Raw genomic sequence first — 17,711 nt, forward strand, 5'->3', positions numbered from 1 at the left:
CTCATCCAACCCTCATCCACAGACCACCTAGTTATCCTAGGTGACTTCAATGCACACCACCACCTATGGGAAGAGGCCAGGAACGCTCACCTTTGCACCCCTCCAGAGGCCCAAGAAGCAGCGCAACACATAATTGAGTTAATGGCTGACCATGATCTGCAAATGGCACTACCAAGAGACAAACCCACACTCCAATCGACTAGCAGCAGCAACTGGACTAGACCGGACAACGTTCTCTGCACCTCCCACACACTCGACTCACTCACCCTTTGTGACATGGCACCTAGGCAATGTCCTCCATGTACTGACCATGTACCCATATACAGCACCTTAGACCTCCCCATCCCTCAAGCATCCACATCAGTCATGTTCAACTATTGAGATGTCGACTGGGACAAATTCTGCAGCACCCTCAATAGAAACCTAGCTGAATTTCCAGACCCAGAAGTCATCACAACAGAAGAACAGTTCCAGGCTGCCACCACTAACCTCAAAACTGCTATCAGTCTAACTATCAAGCAGAAAGTTCCAAAAACAAAGCCAAGCCCACATGCAAAGAGATGGTGGATGAAAGAACTAATGCTGATGATGAAAAGGAAAAACAAGCTAAGTGATATCTCTTACAGAATGAGAGGACTACCTGAGCACCCTAGCCACACAGAACACCGGCAATATCGAAATCAAGTAATGGAAGTGATCTGCAAGACGAAGCAGGAACATCGGATAGAGTACCTAAAGGACTTGGACCAACAATCAGTATACACAGCAAACTGATACATCACAACTCCCTGCAGTGATGGAGGAAGATCTAGCATCCCAGTCCTCAAAGTCAAGAACGAGAACGGCAACCTGATCGAAGCTATCACTAACACTGAAAAGAGCAAAGCCCTTGCTAATGTGTTCTTTCCTCCTCCCCCAGACAACAGCTCAGTTCCCCCAAACTACAACTATCTAGACCCAGTTGCTTCTTTCACAGAGATCACAGAAGAGCAAATTGCAAAAGCAATAACTAACACTAGCTCTTACAAAGCACCAGGTCCAGATGGAGTATGCAACATTGTCTTCAAACGGGCATCAGCTATACTAACTCCATACCTCAAACACCTATTCAATGCCGTCTTCACTCTTGGGACCTACTTCGATCCATGGCGAGAATTCACTACAGCGGTCCTTAAGAAACCAGGGAAAGCGGACTATATGACCCCCAAAGCATACCAGCCTATCACTCTGATCAATACAATGTGCAAGCTTCTAATGGCAATCATAGCTGAACGAGTCTCAGATCTCATGGAACACCACAATCTTCTCCCCAACACCCACTTCAGAGGATGACCCAGATGCACAACGATGGACTCACTTCACCTGCTGGAACTAACCGTCAAGAATGCCTGGTGCAGCAGAAAAGTAGCTTCAGTACTGTTCCTCGACATCGAAGGAGCATTCCCTAACGCAGTAACTGACCAACTGGCTCATAACATGAAGAAATGATGCCTACCCCCGGAAATAGTTCAATTCACGGTAAGGATGCTATCAGGATGTCGAATGCAACTAAAATTCAATGACTCGATCTTGGAATGGATACAAGTACGCAACGGAATAGGACAGGGAGACCCACTATCTATGATTGCTTATTTAATATATAACACTGACCTTATTGATATAGCCAACCCCTACAACAACAAAACAGCACTAGCCTTTGTAGATGACATGGCATACATATCTGTAGGACCATCATTTGAAGATACCCACAACATGCTCAAAGACATGATGGAAAGACTGGATGGAGCACTCCAATGGTCAAGAGATCATAACTCAAGGTTTGAAGTAAATAAATTTGCACTAATCAATTTCACCCACAGCAAGACACGCACCCACCCCTCGATCGTCACACAAAACACCACCATACATCCAACTGAGCATCATCAATTCCTTGGCCTAATATTTGATCAAGAACTGACCTGGAAACATCACACAGGACATGCTATAGCTAAAGGCACAGAGTACGTACTTCAGCTACATTGACTATCAAGGCCTGCCAATGGGATATCGGCAAAACTCATGTGACAATTATACCTCACTGTGGCCATACTGAAATTCACCTACAGAGCAAACGTCTGGTTCAAACCAATCTATTGCAATGAGACAATAAAGGAACAACGAGGTTCAATAGGTATAGCAAAGCGTCTAGCTACAGTCCAAAGAATAGCTGTGCTAAGCATCACTGGGGCAATGAGAACTACAGCCACAGATCACCTACACAACCATGCCAACCTCCTACCGGTCTCTCTCCTCCTTCAGAAAGTATGTCACCAAGCCACCCTTCACCTCGCTACCCTTCTGCAGTGACACCCAATATACACACCCTTGCAACACATCATCAGATACCAAAACACAACCTGTCATCGATCATCACTCCACAACCTCATAGCCACCTACCAAATTCTTCCCAAGGACATCAAAACACTTGACCCTATCAGCAGATCAGACAAACAATGACCAAATGTCTATCACACTCACATAACAAGAAAGGAGAAGGAAGCTATAAAGGAGCAGAAAGAACTGATGGACAAAGTCCAGGTCTTCACAGACAGCTCAGGTCATAATGGAAAGATAGGAGCAGCTGCAGTCCTACTGCAAGAAGGGCAAGTGCCAAGAATACTGAGGTATCACCTAGGCTCAGATCACAAACACACAGTATACAAGGCAGAAGTCATAGGCCTAACACTTGCAGCAAAGCTCATAGCCATGGAAAGGAACATGACATATCTGGCATTGATATTCATTGACAATCAAGCAGCTATTCAATCCGGTGAGAGTCAGTACATGAAACTGGGTGGATACTTAGTAGAGCATTTCCGCAACCTCACAGCACAACTAGCTAAGCAAAGAGATGACAGAGGACTCAACTTTGACCTCATGATAAGATGGATCCCAGGACACAAGGGAGTAGAGGGAAACGAAATAGCAGATGAAGCAGCAAAGAAGGCAGTGGAAGGAATGAGAAAGTCAAGTCCGAGAAAACGACTACCGTCATTCCTCCAGGTCGACAAGCTACCGGACAGCATTTCAGCCCTGAAACAATGGCACCAATCAGACCTAAATGTAAGATGGGCAGAAAAATGGAAGAAATCGCCTTGATACGCCCACTCATCAGCCATCAACCCCAGCATGCCATCCAACAAGTTCATCAAGCTAGTCACCAACCTCCCAAGATGCCAGACCAGCATCTTCACCCAACTATGAACCCACCACTCCCCTCTCAACCAGCACCTCCATCATATAGGAAAAAGTTTCTCGCCTCATTGCCCATTCTGTCCAGAGATAACAGAAACCATTCCTCACTTCCTATTTGACTGCCATCAGTACACAAGAGAACACCACATACTATCCAACACTCTATGCTGCAAAGTGAACTCCCTCACCTATCTGCTCACATCAGAAGAGGCAATCAGTCCACTAATGCAATATATCAACAGCACAGGAAGGTTCAAGACTACATTCAGTGAGATTTCAGACTCGTAAAAACTGTAAATGATTCAAGCACGCACATAACAAACAGAACATACAAGAACAAATGTAAAACACTCAACACTCCGAGACAGGAGGGAAAGACTAGCGCAGGACGCTTAGTCACTGTAGAAGAAGAGAAGAAGCAGAAGGAGAACCAAGTTGGCCAGGGACCCCAGGATCAAAACCGCGACAACACCAACACGCGTACAACGCCAACCAATACTCCCAACCTACTACTACATACCACTACATCATTCCCTCTGTACGAAATCGGCGTCGGCCTTTGCCCAACAACATGCCGACGGAGTACGCGTACGCCCACTCAACACCAAGATAGATTATTACACTACATACGATAGATAAGCGGGAGTAAGCCCCCCGCGCATAGGGCTATGTCCAACATAGGGTCCACGACCCTAAAGGACAATAAATTGGATTTTTTTTTAAAAAAAACTTCAAGCTCGACCTCCACGAGGAGCACCTTGAAGCGGGGACTCGGAGACTCGGACTCGCCAGGGGACACCGCGAAAAATGGAAAAGCTAGTAGGGGCCCACCAGCCTAAACAAAATTTCTCGCTGTCCCCGCTGTTACTAGTACTAGTACTAATAGCCTGCAATCCGATATCAGCGAGCTCTGTGATGTAAAAGAAGATTTACCAGTAAGGACGCAGAGCTGGCGCTTGGTGCGATAGACACTGGGTGCTAAATAAATGATGGGTGAACTTTCGCAATGGCATCGAGGTACGCGCAATGCCAAGTTTGCATAATATCTAATGGGGTCGGATCGAAGGGAGGGATCTGCTATCGCAATGTATGACGTGTCGAATGACCGGAAATGGAATGCACATGGCGTGCGTATTGTCCTTCAAACTAGTATCGATGGTGCGTGAATTCATGCATGCTACGAGTAGACATCCCTACCTCGGCGCCTCAATCCAGAACCCAGCGAACACCTCCCTGCATCTGAGGTGCGTCTCGAATTCCGCGACGATCAGCACAGTAAAAGAGTTTTCCGTCGATGTGAAATACTAATAGGTGCAGATCATCCGTCAGGAAGCAGTAGAATGCGGGATCTGTCCCCTGCCTAACGGAATCTCCAACACCGGTGGTGCGGTGGACTTCGTATGAAATCCATCGGGTGCTTTCGAGGTGATGGTGATGAGCTGCTCATCGATGACGCAGTTGTAACTGCCAGGATGTATCGTTCAGAGCGAAGTTGGATGAGAGGAGGGAGGAGGAATGGTCGGTCAGTGTCTCGAGGGACTCGCCTTTAAGTAGCTCGCATAGTTTAAGGGACGATCCCATCGTAGTAGATCTTATTGTTGAATATAAGAGACTCGTCCATCGTGTTTGGCTTCGTTCGACTCGGAATTCTGTTGGTGGCCAGGAAGCTGGCTGTTGTGACTATGGGATTGTCGTTCATGCAAAGGTTCGATTTACTTACAAGTACACAATGATGGAATCACTCACATATAAGACAACGGTTTGTCCGAGGGTTTCAATGCTCATGATCAGCTGATTCAGAATTCTTTGCGGTTTGGGAGACTGCTTATTTTTTAGCTGTTATATTGACATTTCAAGGTACTGATTACTCACTTGCAAGAACCCGAGGACCCTTCGCAGAAATTCCAGATTTACGGAATTCAGTGCTGGTTTTAGTGCCACACTCGGGTTCCCGCACCAGAGCGCCACGTTCAGGCTGGTCGATGAGCTATGACGGAGACTGATCAGATGCCTGACTGTAGTGCTCGTAATTACAGTCATAGAGAGCCCTTCCGTCGCCATAATATTAAAGGGCTGAAAGTGGAGAATCGTGTGCAGGTTTAGAATCACGAGGGATTTGCTGGAAGGCCCCAGATAAAAATGGGATTGGTCCTTGTTGGTCCTGTGGTACAGCAATTTCAAGTCATGGTCAGACGAGATGAACAATTGCAGCCAGTCAACGGCAGCAAAATCAGGCACGTACGAACGAAGAAGAAATCCAGATAATTGCCCGAACATGAGTATCCAACTCAGATCTCTGATGGTACTCCTGAAATATAGGGACCAGTGACTGGAGAAGATTGGAAAGATTGGAGATGCCGACTGACCTCGTGCCACGAGTATAGAACTCTATCGACGTAAGGGAGCATGGAGAAGATGATGCGAGCAACAGCTTCACCATCCACTAAATCAGATCGCGTCAGAATCAATTGTTGCAGGGTGGTATGCTGAAATGGCTCAGTGTCCGGATTGATATCGATATTCACGGCGTCCATTGATATCTGCAGCCAACACAAATGGGGACATTGACGGAGCGCTGCAAATAGCCCGCGGAATGTAATGGGTGTTATCTGCCAGTCCACTAATTCCAGCGAGCGGATGTGCGGCCACCTTGACATGGCTTCGAAAAGAAGGCCATTGTCGATGACAATGGAGCGATGAAGACTGAGGCGCAGGTATCAGAGTTGCGTGAAACAGATGAGGCGTGTCAACAGGCAACAAAGGAGCTACAACTTGGGATAGCTCGCCTGCAGATGTGGTATTAGAGTTATCGCTAAATAAGGGGTCACACTGCGAATCAAGCAAGCTAGAGACCTAGTATTGAACAGAGCAGGTTATATTTTCTTATCGCACGAAATAGACCCGTCTTCATCTGCCGAAATGGTGGAAACGACGTCTGAGCATGGGAATCACAAAGCCACCATTCGAGCCACGGCTTTATCTTGAGATAGTCTCGTAAAATGAATGTGTTCTTTTGCTTGAAAGTGCCCATATCCGAGACCGACAACAGGGCGAGGGCACGGCTCTGAAAGTTGTCTGTACTTGCCCTGTCTTGTGACCATGTCAGATCGATGTTTTAGTGTCAGAGGCAAGCAAAGACTCATGGAAGCTTAAAGCATGTGACGGCCGAGTGGTCTGTACAGAGACCGGAAGTAAGCTATTATAAAATCCTATTCTGCTTATCAAATTTGAGTTCGCAAAGAGCATTAGTCGAACGGCGCACCTGAGCGGCCATAGAAGGGGATTAAGTCCCCAACACTCAGCGGTTGGTCTGGATGATTTGACTCCCTCTCCCGTTGGGATAGAAAAAGTTGAATACATGTTTGATTAATTCCTAGAGGATGGTTGAAACGAGTGCACTCCATATCTCAAAGTACTCACAAAAGTCATGGTATATATGTATTTCCAAAAGCGCGATACCAGTTCTTCTCTAGGCCATAGGAGACAAAATAAAAGGAGTTCAGGCTGGAAAAATGATTTCTCGGAGACTCGGAGTGCTCATAGAATGGTTGGTAAATGATTTCATTACTACCTGCTGTGTACGACGTCTAATTCTGTTAGGACGAAAGGAGGCACTGTTAGAAAACGAATTATTATGACAGATTGAAAATATACACAAGTTACACTGACAGCTGAAGTGCTGGCGCGCAGGATGGGTTTTGACACGGCACTAGGACGAGGTGTAGGTATGATATTCGTGTGGCAGTTGAAACGTTGAAACTAGCACTGAAGTTTTGAAGTGTTGACTCGGACGTGCACTGATACAGCGTATATAAGTGGGCCTTGACGCGGAGTCGCGGATGCGGATCATGGCCGTCGACACGTCTAAACGCTGGCTGTTATGACTTGTTTGTGTCTATTTTATGTGAATTCGCCCATCCAGGAGTACTCGCTGCTCCGAGTCAGCTCAAAATCTGAGAACTCAGAAGATCATTATATTGTGGCACCGCGGGTTTGCTTTTGGTTCAGTTGACTGGCCAGGATATTAGTATGACCACTGCCTAGAGCTAGGGTTGTGTAACAGGGACTCCAATCATAAGCAGTCAGTGCGGACTACTAGTCACAAGGCCAATTATCCTTCTCTTCCGAGTCCATTCCTTCGGCATCAGTAAACCGGTGAAACTCAGATATTCCCAGGTATGGTACCTGTTTCCTCTACATGATGTTATAAAACAATATAAAGCAATCTAAAGTGATGTAAAGCAATATATAGGTCCGAATCGAGCATGAATTGGGGTAATTACATTGCCTTGGATTGCTATATATTACTTTGTATCGTAATATACAGGAAAGAAGCATTGGGCTTACAAAATACTACAAAATCTGGGAATATCTGAGTCTCACCGGTTTACTGATGCACTCTTTGTACACTGTTCCCTCACCGAGCATCTCCACAGAAGTTTTGCTTTCAAGATATCGAATCATTACCCGAGCACGAGGCCATTCAGCGCTTTCGTCATGCCGCCTGTGCACACTCATCAGGTATTCCAACCATCGACCATTCTCATCTTCTCGCACTATTATATATCGAGACATTTGTATTCTTGCTATCATCAAGCCGGACGGCCAAAATTACGATAGTTACACATCCTATCTTTTGTGCTGTTGACCCTTCATTCAGATCCGTTGTGCCACATGAAGAATTTAACAATCCTGGCCATGGAAGACGCGCTGACAGTACATTCGCTGCCCAGCTTGAACATCTGCATTGTACGCAGCTTGACTCGACAGTATGGAAGCACCTCTCCGATCTCCTCACTCTGCATACAGTAGCAATCTGTATCGGATTTTTTTATCCATTGAACTGGCGTAATCGCAATTTTGCATCGCTCTCAATATCACTGATATTCTTTTTTTGATGTAGAGATGGCTGCAAACACATTCCCATCGCTACAAAATTTCCTGAGGCATGTCCATGTTTTGCCTCTGGCAGAAACCGACCAGCTCATTATTTCGTTCGCTGGCACAGTGCAAAGCATGCCATTCTCCTTGATCGCGTTGGAAGGATATCAGGAACTCTCAGGCAGCTGGGCGGCGATCATGCAGTTCCCCTTTCTGACCTGCATATCCTGCCAATGGCAGTGGATGCTAAGGCTATGTATCGATATCGCTCCCAAAGGCGATTCATTCCAACACAACTCCCTACACATGCTGGGCGCTAAAGCTGTCGCTCGCATCATTTTTTCCATGCTTCTCTGTTCCCACATGACAATGCCACTGGAAGATGCCTCCTGGCGGCCTAGTGCCGCGATCTTCTGTGATTATTGGTCGCCAGATCACAGCAGCCCCTGTGCTCAGATTTATATACCGATGCTTCGGTGATTATCCCGAAGTCCCCACCAAATCTCGTCATGCATAGGTGGGACGAGCAAGGGAGGTTACATCCAAGCCTGTGGCCTGTACCTGTGCTTGTACAGAATGTTTTCTATATCACCGTCTCAAGTTGTGTAAGACTTAGTGAGAGTTCGGTAGGGAATTGCGAGCAAAAACGATTTCTGAAGCGAGACGAGCTGGATAGTTTTTGAGACGAGTTGGGAACAGCCGTGGTAGAGACTTTCTGAGGGACTTTTTGGTCGTACTTGGAGCGGGGATCTGACTCTAAGATTCGCTGTAGGTAGGAGAGTACATGAGCAGTATATATACGTTTTCGAATACTTGACTAGGCCGGAACGAGAACATGAAGCGTATGGCGAGGTGAAAATAGTTCGGTGAAACAAGGAGATGGTGAGGTCTGAGTACAAGGTAAAGTAATGAAAGAAAATGGAAAAAGGGAGATGAAGGAATGTATCCACGTAAGTCGGATACGAAGCGTTGAGCCTATTCGTATCAATGAGTCACGTGGACGGGTGTTGCCGTTTTGATGTAAAGGTAAGGTCTGTGCGTAAAGGATCGTGGATCCTTACAGTTGCGCAGGCCATCCAACATATGCAAGTTTCGTTGTTTGAACTTGCGGATCATCAACCAAACTTACAAACGACTTGATATTGACGAGGAAGATTCCAGTATTTATTTGTTGCTTGAACGACCATTGGTTTTGGCAGTCACACATTCACGTTTTGACTTTGAGCTTCGCCATTTTTACACGTCAGTTGGTTTGGTTTAGATGGGTGAAAAGGAAATGAGGTGTTGCCCACTGCACTGCCGGCATGAATTGCAATTGATGTTCTGCTCTGCTGTAGCGCCGGTGCGGCTGGCCTGCCCTCTTCTCTAATTCCCTTCTCCGTTTATTTTTGTACGCACCACAGTGGTCTCGGACGTTGACCTTGCGTATACATAGGTCAGAACCATAGAACAAAGCTATACCATAGAAGGAATTTATTTAGCCGCAATCAGCATTCAACGTTCCAAATTGATCCTCGGCCCATACTCGTTGAACTTACAAAGCCAGGTCCGGCTCCGGGGTGATGTATATGCGCTATTACAGCAACGTTCCATTTTGCCCCACCCGAGGTTATTTGCACGCTGTACCTTGGCTGACTCGGACAAGTTGGTGTCAAATATTGGATCCTGGGCGTATTATTAATTTATGCCTCAACTTGAAGACCCCTGAGCCATCACTGGTGATAATACCACAAAACGCTCAATCCACACAGCCAACGCTTTGCTCTGATAGACGATTGCCCTTCCACAGTGCCCCATGCACAGCTACTTGCTACAATATTTGCTATTTGGCCTCTTGCATGTGGTGATTCACCATATGTAAATGGTGTCATCATGACAATGCCTCGTTACTCAGGTCAGTGGGACTTGGGGGCGGAAGTTGGTCAACCCGGATCCGTGTTTAGATCTCGAAGTTTTTCAACCTGTCCGGCCGTACAGTTGTAGGTCAGAACTTGGGAAAAGGGATGTAAGTATCGTAAAACTGTCGGACAGTTCTATTCGGGTGGTGGGTCTTCAATTCAAATAAGTGCCCTCGCACAGTTCCGTTCCATCATGTAGCTCATATACACTCTGCATTGCAGATACGTTTCGCCGCACTGACTAAGCAACTTTCATGTCATATGTTAAGGGCACACACATTCAATGCGGCTCCTCATTCCAATGGAATATCGTTTTGAATATTTTTCAACTGTTCGACACTTCTTCGGTGACTTTCGGGTCCTGAGCGGTTACGTGATAAGAAATAGGGGACTCTGGATCGCTGGTCATCCAAGTTTGCAAAATAAATGCGGCAGAACGTCTCGTAAATGCAAACAACCTACACATGCTATCCAGCCATGGACGTCAAGCGTAGTTCGAGAAAAAAACAAAAATAGGTGTGTCTGGTGCCCCGAAATGTGCCAACCATATAGCTTCTTCTCTGATCGCGCAGTCTCAGTGGCCGAGTAGCGTGCTCACTCGCAATGTTGTCAACGATCGCCTCGTTGCCATTCAAATTTAGGTTATATCCGTTTGGTTAAGAATATCGACAGGCGCTTTTCACCGGCACCCCTAATACTTTTCCATTAGTGGCAGCCGTGGTCACAGACTATTATTCTTTGTTCTGAATCGCGCTTTATGGGCGCCCTCTGGTATTTTAGTACACTGACTCTCCCAGATTGGGCAGTTGGATTAATTCTCGAGTACCCAGAGACCTTGACTTTAGTGGTTTCTCTAATCTCCACCGTATTGTCCGTGATCACGACAAGGTCAGTTGAATATTGCGCAAGACCACACCGATATGTTTTTACTTCATATTTTCCAGCCTGCTCACATTCTCGATGAAGGAGGCTCTGCGGCACAACCTAGCCAAGAGCATCTCCTTGTTTGGGCTCTGTCCTGCCATTGCGCTGACAATGCCAACTCGGGTTATGTGCAAAGATAAGAGGCACCATCTTCGGGGTGATTACTTTTCTGAATTCCTGGTAAATATAGGTATCCATAGTCTTTCGAATACTCATTTGACTTTCCCTGCAGTTGGAGCACACTGCTCTTGCCAGCGCTGATTGAGTAGTCAGTCACTCTATCAGGAACTGAACTGAACATAAGCAGTAGTGCCTTAGTTAACGATGTATTGAGCGCACTTCTGTCAAGTAGTTCGGCTCAGTATAGTGCGTACGATTTGTGTTGTCATTTTTGATCTCACCATTCTTGTTTTACACAGCAAATATGGAACATTAGATTCTTCAGTGGGGGTGCGCACAAGCAGTAAGTATCTTTAATTATAATGGAGTCTCATAGTACACGAGTCGACGAGTGAGCATGTGAGATTTTTTTCCATGTATTGTCGAAAGCTCATGGCAGCGTACTCGACAAGATGATCTCCTTCCTGTGGTAGGTTAGAAGGGTAGTTGTTTGGCCTTGAGCACCATGATGGCTTGAAGGGTAATGAAGAGATTGAGATTCGGTATGTGAAAGAGGGAGTTCTAAGAAACGGCTAGAGGTGGTATCCTGACGGTCCTGAACTGCAACCTACCATGGTGCCGGAACTATGTAGATGCCAGTACCGGAACCGCACCCAAATACCTTGCAGATACTAGCGCAAGCGTCGATGGCACAGTAACTTCATATAGCAAGGATGCATAATGGATTCCGAGCACCTGGAACGTGACCGGAGACAATAGTGTCTGCGCCAATTCATTGAGCTGTTATACCATTTATACTTAGATCTATAATCTGGTAGTCACGTAGGGTGGTTTCTATCGGGCCCTAGTCGGTTCAGTTGGTGCGACCTTCCTGTTCCAACCTGAATGGTAATGTTGAGTGTATCTTGCAAGCCATTTAGCGCTCAAAGCTTAAGCACTGAAGCTTCGCATAACACTGTGGGAAAGTAGCCTAACTTGCATCAAACCGCAGTCATCAGAGCATGGCGGCGGCCCTTCAACGTTGCAACTCACGTACCCTCTCCTTCCTCTTGAAGCTCGAAGGATATTCTAGGGTCACCGCGCGCTGAGGGTGCGATTTATTGCAGGTACTGGAAATTAAGCGTATTTCTCCCGGTGCCACAGTGAGCTTCTTCGAAGTTCGAAATATCTATAGCGCTGAAATTTAATTTCTTAGCAAAAGCAAATTGGGCAGGCAAGTCATCGTATACATTTGGTATACATACATTGCTACCATCTATGAACCTGAACCTTGAACAGAGTCACAAGGGAAACGTTGGATGTCATACATTTTTAGTATGTCCTTGACGCTAAGCTCGCCTTCAAGTTCCCGAGGACTTGTCCAGGGCGAACCAAGAGGTTAAACGACGCGCGATGTGCCTGTATCTATTCCCCATGTTAATATAGAGAGTTGCTGCGTTGTTGACCACCTTCATTGCGTACGTCTCGCGCATTCAATCCGGATCACGGATTCTGCTCGAACACTTCTATGGTCCAGGCTGCGTCAGTGGCATGCATGCTGCAAGGTTCGTGTTCCGTCAAATATATAATATTTCTTTCCGAGCGACAGCGTAGATTTTGCATCTATCCCTCCTGCAATGTTGCAGGTTCCCGCCAACTTTGAGCGCTTCACAATTATCATCGGTATTCAGATTGCCATCATCAGTATCCAGATTGTTATCCTAGTATTTGGATACGGATTCCTTGGTGCAGTTGCCTACCTCGAGTACCTTGCTCCACCCGATCCAGTTTGCGAATTAATGAGGAGTTATCCTGGAGAGTTAACAATGATTGTCACATTGATAGCAACTGTGCTATCAGTCACCACTGCTACGTCTGTCTGCCTTTTGCTCCCTCCAACTGATCATTCAGTGATTTTTCTGCCAGTCTTTTCACGCTTTCGGTGAAACAGGCACTAAGACATCGAATGTGGAAGCCCATTTCTCTAATTCACCTTAGCACTGGTGTTGCTTTAGCACAGGGCTCTCATATGCTGAATCTTCGATATATAAGATTGACCGTCTTGACGCTGTTCATCATTGGGATGCTGAGGCTCTTAACGGCTGGGTACGTCTTCTCTGGAAGCATTGTCGAGATTCTCTCATTTGAGTCAGGTGGATAACTCTCTTGACACCGGCCTACTTCATGTGGCCAGTACAATTAAATGGATCCGAACTTGACATAACTGGAAGCGCGTTTGCCACCTTACTCCGCGAAGAATTCCTAGCAAATGGTCTCACTGACAGTGTGTATCTCTACTCAATTTGACGAGTAGGTTATAAAATGGGATAAATAAGTCCAGGACAATTCTTTTGAAATTCTCGACATCGGTGGAATGCTCAGTGGAGTTACTGCTGCAGGGTTTACCTTTGGTCTTCCCGGGACATTCAATTTCAATGGTGCCAAATACAACGTATCCACTCGTACGTCCAGCCCCTCAGTTCACTCTGAACTATTTTACGATACTGTGCAACTAGAGGGGGTCGTGCCTACCATTGAAGCATTTTCCGGCTCGGATGGAGTTCCAAATGCTGATGGTACTCGTCTTGGGTTTTCCGGTGGAAATGTCACAGTCAACACAAGAGTTGTATCCGGATCGCACCCCAGCGTGCCTATTCCTCAAGGCTTCGACAGGAACTATTCCATGTCGCAACAAGGGTTGACAGCCAATGTCAGCTGCCGGGCCATTGACTCAAGTCAAACTCACTACCTTTGGGGCACGAACAACTCTTACCTCATCTATGCCAACGCAGCTGCTTCGAACAATTCCATCACCGGTCTTCGCTTGTGGAATATCAGTGCCAACTGTGGTACCGGTAAATTTGGATCTTGGATATCTTTTCTCAAGTTCACTGACAGCTTCTAGATACGCTGACAACGTACGAATATGTGACCATGGTAGATGCAAATGGAAATACGAGCTCATCAGGAAGTGGCTTTCTTCCATCTGTTGTGTGCCAAGGACCCACGAATATGAACCAAACTTATACAAATTTCAGTGAGTCTTTGAAACATGCACGTTTGGAGTTATTGACCGAATCCATTCCTGTAGCCATTTTTACACAAGGGTTTTACAAGTATAATTTCCTCAAAGCAAGCGTATGCGAAGTGGTTCCCCTACTGACCACTGTCCGCGCCGATTATTCCGATGAACAAATTTCACCCGGGGTCACCTCATCCACTCCTTTCCAGCCAGAGAATGCCGAGCTACTGTCATTTATCGCTTCAGTTGCCAGGTTTCAGTCGATCAACTCGCAGGGGCTTACGAGCAGCACAATTGGGGATACCTTGTACTCCATCTATTCCTCGACCACTATCGGATCCATCAATAACAATCTCAATGACACACAGGTTTACCTTGAGCTCGTCAGTTTCATGTCATACAATCTTTATCCACTTCTTATGACTCTCTCAGGAGGATTACTGGCGTGGTGTTGTTGAATTTTCCGCCACAGTGAGGTTCCCGGTCCGTTCAATATAGTCCAAATTGACCTAGCATTATTTCACAGTTCCTTCGCTCCGGGTTTATGGCCACAGGTAGTTTCCCCAATAATGACATCCCGAACAACCTCTCTTCCCAAGTCACTGGGACTATGTTCATATCAACGATCGGCTGGACTCGCTGGGCTAAGAAGTCGCCGACATATCTGCTCGCTACACTCCCGCTCACCATTGTCACCATTCTCACTTTAACCTGCGCGTTGTACAGTATTCTGGAGGCTTTGAAAGAGCAACATGGATGGGGTGGTCACCACAGGACCCACCACTTCGACGTGTCAAACACTCTTCATCTCATTATGGCATGCGCTGCTGAGAGTCTCGCACTTAAAGATTTTGGCGAGGAGGGAATTATCAACAACGAGGATGTGAAGGTGCAGCTGGAGGAGCATGGTGAGAGGAAGAAGTTTGTGATACCTAATTAACTGTATGTGGTAGTGTCGAAGGAGAAGCTCATGTGATTTTAGGCACCATCACGCTATGGTAGTTGTTACCTGAGACTGGGTTAGAAAAGTTCTACGGAAAGATGCAATACATATCCCGAGACATTTATGAATGTAATAATTTCGAATGTCTATCTATCTATTATATTAAAGTGCGGCATACGACATGTTTTTCTGATAGAGGACAACTTTGGAGACACCTACAGTAAAGACATTCATCGCAAATCTCCCTTGCTCGTTTCCACTTCCCATATTCAAAGATTGATAGCAAACCTGTCAGAAAAAGTTCTGAATACGAATTCAGGTTTCCGCAGCTGCATCTTGGCAATCAAGGACTGCGGAAGATCTGAAATGCTTGAGATGGTTCCGGACCTCGCGTCACGTGTTCGCATGGTTTGAATCCATGGGGCTGTGGTACTTACTAAAGAAGATGGTATGAGCGACAGCTTCTGTATCCACTACCTCAGAGGAGCGCACGTCCAAAAGTTGTAGGGATGTATGCTGGAGTGACTCCGCTGTAAAGCCGACGTCAATATTCACAGCGTCTATCAACATTCTGAGCTCATCCAAATGGGGACATTGACGGAGCGCTGCGAGTAGTCTACACAGTGGCTTGAGGATAATTTTTGTCTTCTAACTCCAGAAAGCGGATGTATGGCCAATATGACATGGCTTCCAAAAAATGGTCGTTGTCAAGGCGGGTGCAGCAACCAGGAAATTCGAGTTCTAAGGTTCGGAGCTGTGGACAACAACGGAATTGTGTGATTGCTGTCCAAGAGCTGTACGGATCCTGAACTTCTGAACTGTAGGACTTTATCCTAAGGCGTTCAAGGGTCTGGCATGCTTTACACTGGGACAGGGCATGAAGAAGCCGCTCAGCGTCTGCACAAGGCAATCGATGGAAAAAAGATCGAATTCTTTCAGCGAAGGAAATCCTGAGTGTTGCACGAGTGTCGTGGTGTATGCAGCCGTGTCCGCTAGGAAATAAAGAGTTGGGAGGTCGAGGAAGGGTCCAAAAGTGATATTATTGAGGTCCGATGGGGAAGGGACTATGTTATTCATACGAATCGTGACTGTGAGAAGGGTAGGGAAATTGGAGAGGCGCTCCCATGCTGCCCGGTCGAGGGGTGGGCAAGACAGAGTTACAAGCCGCTTGCACAAACGGACACTGTCAGATAGTATGGATAGCTTATCTGCTATGGTGCCATTGGTGTGCCTCACGGATAAATGTTCGAGAGCAGCCGAGTCACAATCAATTTTAGATTCAGATCAATGACCCATAGGGCACAGAGACGCAGCGTAGGAGACAGAGAGATGCAGGTATCTAGTCGGACATGGAAGTGAAGCCGTGAATAACGTCTACGGTCCCGGGAACATGCATGTCTCTTTGGGAGGACTAAGAGAAGGCGAAAATCCCGGTCAGTTGCTAGTTCAATATGCATTGATCGTACACGGGTAGCGTGACGCAAGAATTGACGAGCTTCATTTGCCGATAATGGTTCGATGTCACCAAAGTAAGGAGGGTTATACCAGGTGCGCTGTGTTTAGGTGCTCGGTGAGACGCTACTAATGAACGAAAGGGGATGAACAGAGTTTAATATTGTGCACTCACCCCTCCACAGTGATTATGTATATTATTGGACGCAGCCTTGTTACACAGCCTAGCAGTGGATTTAATCCATCGATTTCAGCCCAAAGCTGATTCATTGCAGGTTCGTAGAATGTTTTACACGTCCTTGCAAGGAATGTCCGCACCAATGACACCTCGTGATACGCCATCATGAATCATGATTGGGTCTTGCCAGTCGATATCATTGACATGCTTGAATATCTCTAGGAGGATTTCGCAAACGAGTAGAGCCCGATGCATCGATTGGGTGTCGATGGAGCACGGAGCACTGCAGTGCAGTACACAGCACGGACACGAACAAGCGTCCAGTGAAAACCCTGACTCCGAACGTCAGCCATGAAATTACAATCTCAGGTTGACATGGAATCTGAATTCTGGATGGGCCACTTGCGCCGCGTCGAATTCTTAATAGTCAAAGGGTGTGATCTACTTGTGGCCTGAAATCTGGAGAACTTCTATCCAACTTGTGCTTTGCAAACGATTCTGAAACGAAGGATCAATTCTTTTTATTCATGAGAATTAACGGACTGCATGTGGTTTAGATTCATGCCATACAAATCTGACCATGGTTTAAACCGCGACGTAGCGTGATTAAGTTGCATCCTAGATTTCTAGAATATAGCGACGGGGAAGCTGAGAGACGCCCGATGGAAGTTGAACGTTTGATTGATAAGAACATAATGGCCATCAGTAAACCGGTGAAACTCAGATATTCCCAGGTATGGTACCTGTTTCCTCTACATGACGTTATAAAACAATATATAGGTCCGAATCGAGCATGAATTGGGGTGATTACATTGCTTTGGATTGCTATATATTACTTTGTATCGTAATATACAGGAAAGAAGCATTGGGCTTACAAAATACTACAAAATCTGGGAATATCTGAGTCTCACCGGTTTACTGATGCTCACTCATGGCTCGGTGACATTGACTCAGACACCCGATCGAGTCCTTAAGAGAATAGACGCGCCGCCACCCTTCTCCTCCATTAATCTAGAGTATCTGCTAGTGAAGTCTATCACATACGCAGCCATATAGGCTGTTACCAGCTTCTTCACTCGA

General features: G+C 46.2%; 3 protein-coding genes across 3 annotated transcripts; 2 read left to right on the forward strand and 1 right to left on the reverse strand.

Moving 5' to 3' along the window:
- Positions 1-4,712: 4,712 nt before the first annotated feature.
- BJ212DRAFT_715633 (uncharacterized protein) lies at positions 4,713-6,078 on the reverse strand. The gene is made up of 6 exons (XM_041343903.1): positions 6,021-6,078; positions 5,601-5,937; positions 5,481-5,542; positions 5,107-5,395; positions 4,955-5,055; positions 4,713-4,905 (listed from the first exon to the last, which is right to left on the reverse strand). Exons 2-6 carry the CDS (start codon positions 5,889-5,891, stop codon positions 4,827-4,829), a joined length of 822 nt encoding a protein of 273 aa, XP_041188374.1. The 5' UTR covers positions 5,892-5,937; positions 6,021-6,078; the 3' UTR covers positions 4,713-4,826.
- Positions 6,079-10,743: 4,665 nt separating this feature from the next.
- BJ212DRAFT_1384838 (uncharacterized protein) lies at positions 10,744-11,564 on the forward strand. The gene is made up of 3 exons (XM_041336785.1): positions 10,744-10,901; positions 10,958-11,117; positions 11,170-11,564. Exons 1-3 carry the CDS (start codon positions 10,771-10,773, stop codon positions 11,200-11,202), a joined length of 324 nt encoding a protein of 107 aa, XP_041188375.1. The 5' UTR covers positions 10,744-10,770; the 3' UTR covers positions 11,203-11,564.
- Positions 11,565-12,673: 1,109 nt separating this feature from the next.
- Positions 12,674-14,998, forward strand: BJ212DRAFT_1485270 (uncharacterized protein; the record flags this gene model as incomplete). The annotated part of the gene is made up of 9 exons (XM_041340952.1): positions 12,674-12,909; positions 12,963-13,142; positions 13,190-13,320; positions 13,373-13,498; positions 13,553-13,891; positions 13,942-14,073; positions 14,128-14,441; positions 14,491-14,529; positions 14,585-14,998. 9 exons carry the CDS (start codon positions 12,674-12,676, stop codon positions 14,996-14,998), a joined length of 1,911 nt encoding a protein of 636 aa, XP_041188376.1.
- Between the last annotated feature and the right edge of the window lie 2,713 nt (positions 14,999-17,711).

The sequence above is a fragment of the Suillus subaureus genome, assembly GCF_016647635.1.
Source record: "Suillus subaureus strain MN1 chromosome Unknown BJ212scaffold_40, whole genome shotgun sequence".
NCBI classification, from domain to species: Eukaryota; Fungi; Basidiomycota; class Agaricomycetes; order Boletales; family Suillaceae; genus Suillus; species Suillus subaureus.

Coding starts and splice junctions, on each gene's coding strand:
- BJ212DRAFT_715633 (XM_041343903.1), bottom strand. CDS start 5,891: ATGTCAAGGTGGCCGCACATCCGCTCGCTGGAATTAGTGGACTGGCAG. Junction 5,543..5,600: donor TTCTATACTCGTGGCACGAG/GTCAGTCGGCAT, acceptor CCTATATTTCAG/GAGTACCATCAGAGATCTGA. Junction 4,906..4,954: donor GATTCCATCATTGTGTACTT/GTAAGTAAATCG, acceptor TAGTCACAACAG/CCAGCTTCCTGGCCACCAAC.
- BJ212DRAFT_1384838 (XM_041336785.1), top strand. CDS start 10,771: ATGGGCGCCCTCTGGTATTTTAGTACACTGACTCTCCCAGATTGGGCA. Junction 10,902..10,957: donor TTGTCCGTGATCACGACAAG/GTCAGTTGAATA, acceptor CATATTTTCCAG/CCTGCTCACATTCTCGATGA. Junction 11,118..11,169: donor ATTACTTTTCTGAATTCCTG/GTAAATATAGGT, acceptor CTTTCCCTGCAG/TTGGAGCACACTGCTCTTGC.